This window comes from Haliotis rubra, unplaced genomic scaffold (genome assembly GCF_003918875.1).
Source record: "Haliotis rubra isolate DU_JTF1 unplaced genomic scaffold, ASM391887v1 Scf531, whole genome shotgun sequence".
Taxonomy (NCBI): Eukaryota; Metazoa; Mollusca; class Gastropoda; order Lepetellida; family Haliotidae; genus Haliotis; species Haliotis rubra.
This window is the reverse complement of record NW_025767226.1, coordinates 57022-63515: the sequence shown is the minus strand read 5'-3', so window position 1 is coordinate 63515 and position 6494 is coordinate 57022. Positions and strand designations below refer to the sequence as shown.

Below are 6494 nucleotides of genomic sequence, written 5' to 3'. Positions count from 1 at the left end.
CACTGGTGCAATCCAATATTACTAAGTGCAAACTAGATATTAGTCTTACTTGCACCAGGTGCAAGTCAATTTTCAAGAAATAAATCAACAACAAATTTAACATTATAAGCAGTAATATGTCAGCTCATTTTCCTACCAAACTTTGAATAGCTACAGCACCAAAACAATGCAATTTTAGACACCTCTTGACCATGACAGCTCCAGTAAACAGGAACTAGCTGTATATATGTGTTGCTGTGGTTTCTTGGGTACATCATCACAGAAATATGTTTATGTGCATCGAAGCCTCTGACATTTTAACACACTACGTTGAAACTGGAATTTGGCTGGTGCAACTAGGTTTTTGTCTTAGGTTGCACCTGTTTCAAGTAGGTTAACATATCTGAAATTGCGTCCTGCTTATCCTACCCCAAGGTTTGCACTCTTTCTCAGGACTGACAGCTGTGTGGAAACAACCTGTATGCAAAGTTTTCTGCCTCTCTTGTTCCATTCACCCAAACATGCCCCACTGCTCCCATTCCCTGACAGCCACAGTCCCTGTAACGCATGCTGCATGCCCTCCGGCTTGATCACCCAAAATGGATGTTCATGGATCATTTGTCGTAGTCTGTAAGATAATGCAAACTGTTTATAGGGGTAGGTTGATGTGATCTGCTCGATGAGATTGGATAAGTATTATAAATATACAATTTACAGTTAAAATGTTAAATTTTTATAAAACTTATCCTATCTCACGGTTTGCACTTTCTCCCCTTACAGTTGGATGGTGGGTGCAGATTACTCAATCTCCTTGGTGTATGTAGCTTATAGATGAGTCATGTGAAGTGGTGATGGTACACAAGGCGGCCCATTACGAGTGCAATCTAGGATTGACTTCATAACTTCTATACTTGTGATGGGTTACTTTTCCTACCCCTTAGCACACTTGGCACAAAAAAAAAATGTGGTTTTGCCGCCAATCCATTCTGTACAAGGAAAAAGGATAAAAAGATTATGCCCTGTACATACCATAAAACCCCATCAGAGAATAATCTTTGCGACCCTTATCTCGGCAGACCCCTGCTTCGAAACCATGACCCAGTACACACCCAAAGTTGAAAAGGACACATGACCCAGCACGCTCAACTAGTATAATGGCCAGTTCAAAGCGGCATTGAATGACCCTAACTCCTTCACATATCAAGAACGTGTCCTGCAAACTTGGCTAAACACTTCAAAACCCATTGGAATTCAGTATTAACACATTACTGACATAATTGCTCGCAAGAGTAGAGGTCAGTAAGCATAAGTGTCGAACGTCTCGGCATCGTAGTACAAGAGTAGTCTCTCAAGCACTCCATGACGACTGTACCACAATGCCCCAGTTTACGTCTGGATGACGATGATCAATGCCCAAAGTGGAAGTTAAAGATAAGGAACCAACTTCATTGGCTAATTTACAAATTAGCACAAATTATGCCATTGAAACACGTCCCTTTACCGATGATGATGATGGGCCGATGATAATTGCTGCGCCAGGACAAAGGGGCCATACTGATAGAGACCCTGTATGTCTATCACTGAGAAATGATGTAGACATTGGGAGGCAAAGACTGTTTCAGACCTCTCAAGAGCAGCCCTCCATAATGGAGATCAAAGTGCAGTTCCAGTGTCTGCTCTGGCTTAAATTTTCTTAGTCACTTGGACCCCTTCTTTAAAATTAGGGGTCCCCCAAAAATGGATGGGTCCATATTTTGGTTTGTAATATAGCATAAACAACACAACACATTGGTTGTAAAAATCAGATTTCAATTTGGAACTGCGAAAACATCAACAACATTAGTTTTAGCAAAACAGCTTTCTCTTTTGTCACTTCTCCATTTGGTGACGGCTGGTGCAAGAGAAACATCCCTTACAGGAGGCCCTAGAGCCAGCTGCATCAGCGTGTCAAGCCGCTCTGATGATAGCCTGTTTCTGTGTGACCTCTTTATGAGGTTTTGAACACTGAAACCCCTCTCAACAGTTGCTGTTTGAAGGGGCAACAGGACAGCAACTTGTGCAATCTTGAACAGATTTGGAAATGTATCAGGGTGTCTTGACGACAGTATCTGCCATAACTGACAGATACTTGTACAAGGATAATGCTGCTGATGCACCATATCCTTGCACATTGCCCATTCTCTCAGGGTCTCCTCAGCATCTACAAAGGTCTTCTCACGATGACTGTAGAAGTCAATGATGTTTTGAAGTTGTTCTGTACCCCAGTGTTTTCTAGCATCTGCAACAGCAAATGAATATCTAAACAATACTAACTCAGACCAGTCCCACATCAGTTGTGAAATGTTTGTATCATCACAATATGAAAATGATCTTACTTTAAAAAAAGTACAATGAAGATTATTTAAAATGAATCTACAGTCTATCGTAAAATTGTGTTTTTTATCTATATATTTTCTGAAATTATACTGTAGTTTAATGAAACTTTGTCTGTTTTCATGAGATAGGCTAAACTGATAACACATTTTACAGTTATATTACCTTCAGACAAGAAAGAGAGTCCCCTCAGTGACAGTACTGACATGCATGTCACAACATCAGTGGCCACAGCTGGGAATCTGCACTCAAGCTCGCTCATTAGGTTTTGCAGGAAAGCAGCCCGAACATTTGAGAACCGCTTCTCAACGCCAGCCTCTGATGTTATTGGGACACCATCAAACTCGCAGCTTCCCTTTGGACACTGACTTTCAAACTGTACAAGTGCCGGTCCATTTTCTTCCTTCAAATACTGCAGTTGCTAGAACAGAGTAACATGCAAAGTGAGACTTTAGAATAAAGTTCTCAATCAAGGAGCATTTATTTCATATTATCCTGAGTAAGAACCAAGTAATTGTTTCAAATTTGAAGAAAATTTTGCTTCATATATTGTTTTGGTTGAAACTGATTGCAAACATATAGCTTTCATGATACCTGTATAACAGCATCAATGGATGGCCTCAGTGCAGCAAGGTCTATGTCCTCCTTCTGAAACTGGAGGCTTAGTCTGGTCATGGTGGGGATGATGTCCATCAGAAGGTGAAGGACAAGAAGGAACTTGTAAGAGGAAATGCGCTGCAAGATGCCTTTGGCAGTACTGTTGTTTGTTTCCACCCGCCACTCTCCAAGAACAGAGCCAAGGGCTTCCAAGTCCTGTAATATAAATTATCAAACAATATTTATGTAAATCTATTGCAAAGATTAAGATGTTTGAAAGAACTTCAAGTTTGTTTTTTTTTAAAATTCAGAGCTTTCTTTTTGCATAAAACTGGACAATATATTTGAGAAGATGTAGCTTACCTAAACACAGCCTCCAAAGCATTGTAGATTGAAAACCATCTGACGCTGTGAATTTCTTTGTATGTGACATTTTCGCATTCAAGCACCTCCTCTAGTGCATAAAGACGTTCCCGTCGGACAGAGGATTTCTTGAAGAAATAGAAAATGTCTGATAATGTCCCTTGAAATTTCTTCAGATAGGGAACATTTTCAGCAGCCTGGCTAGTAACCAGGGCAAGGCGATGAGCAATGCAGTGGACACCGATGACAGGCACAGTTGATTCCTTGTTGAGCAATGCCACGAAACCATTCTTGCGTCCAGTCATAACAGCAGCCCCATCTGACCCAACAGCAATGATTTTGGACATAGGAATGCTACGATCCTGTAATGTTTTTTGACAGTTTCTAGAAGAGTAGTAGCCTTGCCATCAGGAATTTGCACATTAGCAAGGAAATTTGTTTCAACATCAAATTCTGAATTGAGAGATCTTGTGTAGATTAGGAGTTTCTTTGTAACTGATATATCTGTGCTTTCATCAATCAATATGGATATACAAGGACTAGCACTGATTTTGTTGGTTACTGAGACACGAAAAGGAATTAGCTATTGCATCTTGCATGTCGTCAACTGCACAGTGAGATGTGTATTTCATAGAGTCTGAATCACAACCTAATGTTTTGGGAAATGATAACCCATGAAGCATGCATAATTCCATCAATGCAGCACATTTTGATGAGGCAATCTGCTCCTTTGCCAACCAGTATATATTCAGCATTGCAGATTGAACTGCACATTCCTTTGTCATTTAGCACTTTGGAGACAACTGTGGACATGTTCTGTCTCAGAGATGTAGCTTGAATAGCAGAATTGTGGTCATCAGCTTTCATGTGCCTTACCAGAGTGGAATGCCTATAATTATGGCAGCCAACAGTAAATGCATTGGTCTTGGTTTCAGAAATACAAACATGACAAGTCATACCAAGTGATGTGTCAAATCTTAGCCAACTGTACTTTGTAAGCCAGTCACTTTGAAACCGTTTTTCAACTTTTTGTTTCTTTGGCAAAGGTTCATTTTCCGTGTCATTGTTTTCACCAGTTTTCTCAGCTGGTGATGGTTTATGAGCAGTAGTATTGCCAAACCAACTGACTAAACTTGCCTGAATACGATGGCTTGTCATCGCTGGAGCTGTCAAATTTACGCTAGCGTAGTAAACGACTTCCTTATAAGGATGTGCCGTATTTCACAGAACAAGGTAAATAACAAACTTTCGTTGACAGTGACAAATTTCAAGAATTAAAAACACAACTAGTCTGTTGTAGAATATCGAAATATTTAGGGCGGACAAAAGAAAAACAACGCTCATATTCAAGTTTTCGCATTTATTCTGTATTATACATATTCTGTTGCTTGTTCGCGCCGTTACCCTGTTTGGAAGTATACCCTTGGCGTGCCTGGCTATTTTTAGTTTGACACAAGGTCGTGATGTTTTCGACCAATCGCCAAGCTAACAACGCTTGCGAAGCAGCTTCATAGGCTGCATCTGATTGGCTGACGGAAACCGACGGACCATACCGCATATTAACATATGCAAAACTGAAAATATATGTAGGTCAAGCAACCGGTTTGAGTAGTGGTGATAAAAGTGCGAGACAAATAAACCGGGTTTGGTTTAACAACCGGAAGAGTTTATCAACATGTTTCGCAGACTGTTCGACATTAAATAACCCAGTACGCCAGGATATGCACACACAAAGCCGCACGCTTTTTGATTTGTGATATGAAATTAATACTGCTCGAGTCGATGCGTCCACGAGACCCACACATGTTACGCAGGTGCGCTTCAAACTCATATTTGTGGCCCAAGACGCAAAACGCTTCTTCAGCCAATAAACTCCTCTGCAGACGTTCAGCAGGCCAAGCCACCGGCAAAAATATGGGTGGAGCGACAGAAATAGGTGGATCAACACATGTGGATCAGAAAGGGATGAAGATGTGAATTGATCGCTGGAGCTGAGGCCTGACCGTAAGGGCTCGAACGGATGCAAGCAGATCAAGAAGCTCCTGCCATAGACGCAACGCAACGTCTTCCCTTGGGACAGTGCTAGAGAGACCAGGCCCCAAAACCTAACAGGTTCGACAAACCTGTTGGAGCATTCTGAAAATATGCAAAACTGAATTCGGCGAACCATGTTCATCAAGGAACGTCACATCACAGCTGGTTGCAATTTGAACAGATAGTGGATGAGGGTAAGTTAGACGAATATTATGAATTCAGGTGTCTAGTATCTGTTGTCAATCAGTTAAAATTATCCACTATCCACGCAAGCACATGCCACGAGTTGACATATTCCACACTGCCCTCTGAGCTGGAAACCCCCCCTGACTATGTAGGTGAGGGTGAAGGTGAGTGCTGAACCGGCTCAAACACTGTTGGAGGGTTTGGTGTCACAGTCTGGGGCCGAACCTCAGTAAACATTTCAGTGTGCATCTGCATCTGCCTCCTGGCAGAAGACCCAGCTTGGACCATTAATTCAAAGTCCAGCGAAGGATGCGTATGAACATCCTCCTGAGTATCCCAGAAAACAGGTAAAATAAGTGCAATGTATGAGGGACTGTGTCGAAGGGAACTCATCCCCAGCAACAGTAGAACCAGGTGGGTTCATCAGATGAGCAGTTTGCCATCAAAAGTTGAAGAGATCATTTCATGTAAGAGGTTTGACAAACGCTGAGAGTCTGTAGAAGAATTTAGATTAGTTGCCAAGGATGGACTTGATGAATGTTGTAGGCAGGAGGGTTGCCGAAAGTTGAACATTCATGTAAGGTTGTCTGATTGTAGCATGATGGATGTCCGCTGTATGGTAAAGAGTCGTTGCAGGCAGAACATTTGTCGCATGTAGAGAGGAGGTCAAGAAGTCGAAGTCGAAGGAGGTTGGTCCAGCAGGTAAGCCGAGCGTATTGCTGAGAGTCGTCTAAAGATGTCTGGTGAAGGAAGGGTGGAGATTGCCATAACTTGAGGGTTCGAAGGAGGTTTGGTATGCCTCAGTTTCAACTCCGAACAGCAAGTCATATTACAGTTTGTATGCAAATAGACGTATGTGTACTAGCAATGTGCAGAGCTTGAAACCTCATTTTGAATTCCTGAAGTTTCAATATTTTGATTGAATACCGAATGTAGACATCGCTTTCAATGAAAAACAAATC

At 41.7% G+C, this 6494-nt stretch overlaps 1 protein-coding gene across 1 annotated transcript; it reads right to left on the bottom strand.

The window, feature by feature from the left end:
- Positions 1-1787: 1787 nt before the first annotated feature.
- LOC124253079 (zinc finger protein 862-like) lies at positions 1788-3659 on the bottom strand. Its single transcript, XM_046686799.1, has 4 exons — positions 3357-3659; positions 2947-3165; positions 2518-2773; positions 1788-2257 (listed from the first exon to the last, which is right to left on the bottom strand). Exons 1-4 carry the CDS (start codon positions 3657-3659, stop codon positions 1788-1790), a joined length of 1248 nt encoding a protein of 415 aa, XP_046542755.1.
- Between the last annotated feature and the right edge of the window lie 2835 nt (positions 3660-6494).

Coding starts and splice junctions, on each gene's coding strand:
- LOC124253079 (XM_046686799.1), bottom strand. CDS start 3,659: ATGTCCAAAATCATTGCTGTTGGGTCAGATGGGGCTGCTGTTATGACT. Junction 3,166..3,356: donor CATACAAAGAAATTCACAGC/GTCAGATGGTTT, acceptor TTTATATTACAG/GACTTGGAAGCCCTTGGCTC. Junction 2,774..2,946: donor CCATTGATGCTGTTATACAG/GTATCATGAAAG, acceptor ACTCTGTTCTAG/CAACTGCAGTATTTGAAGGA.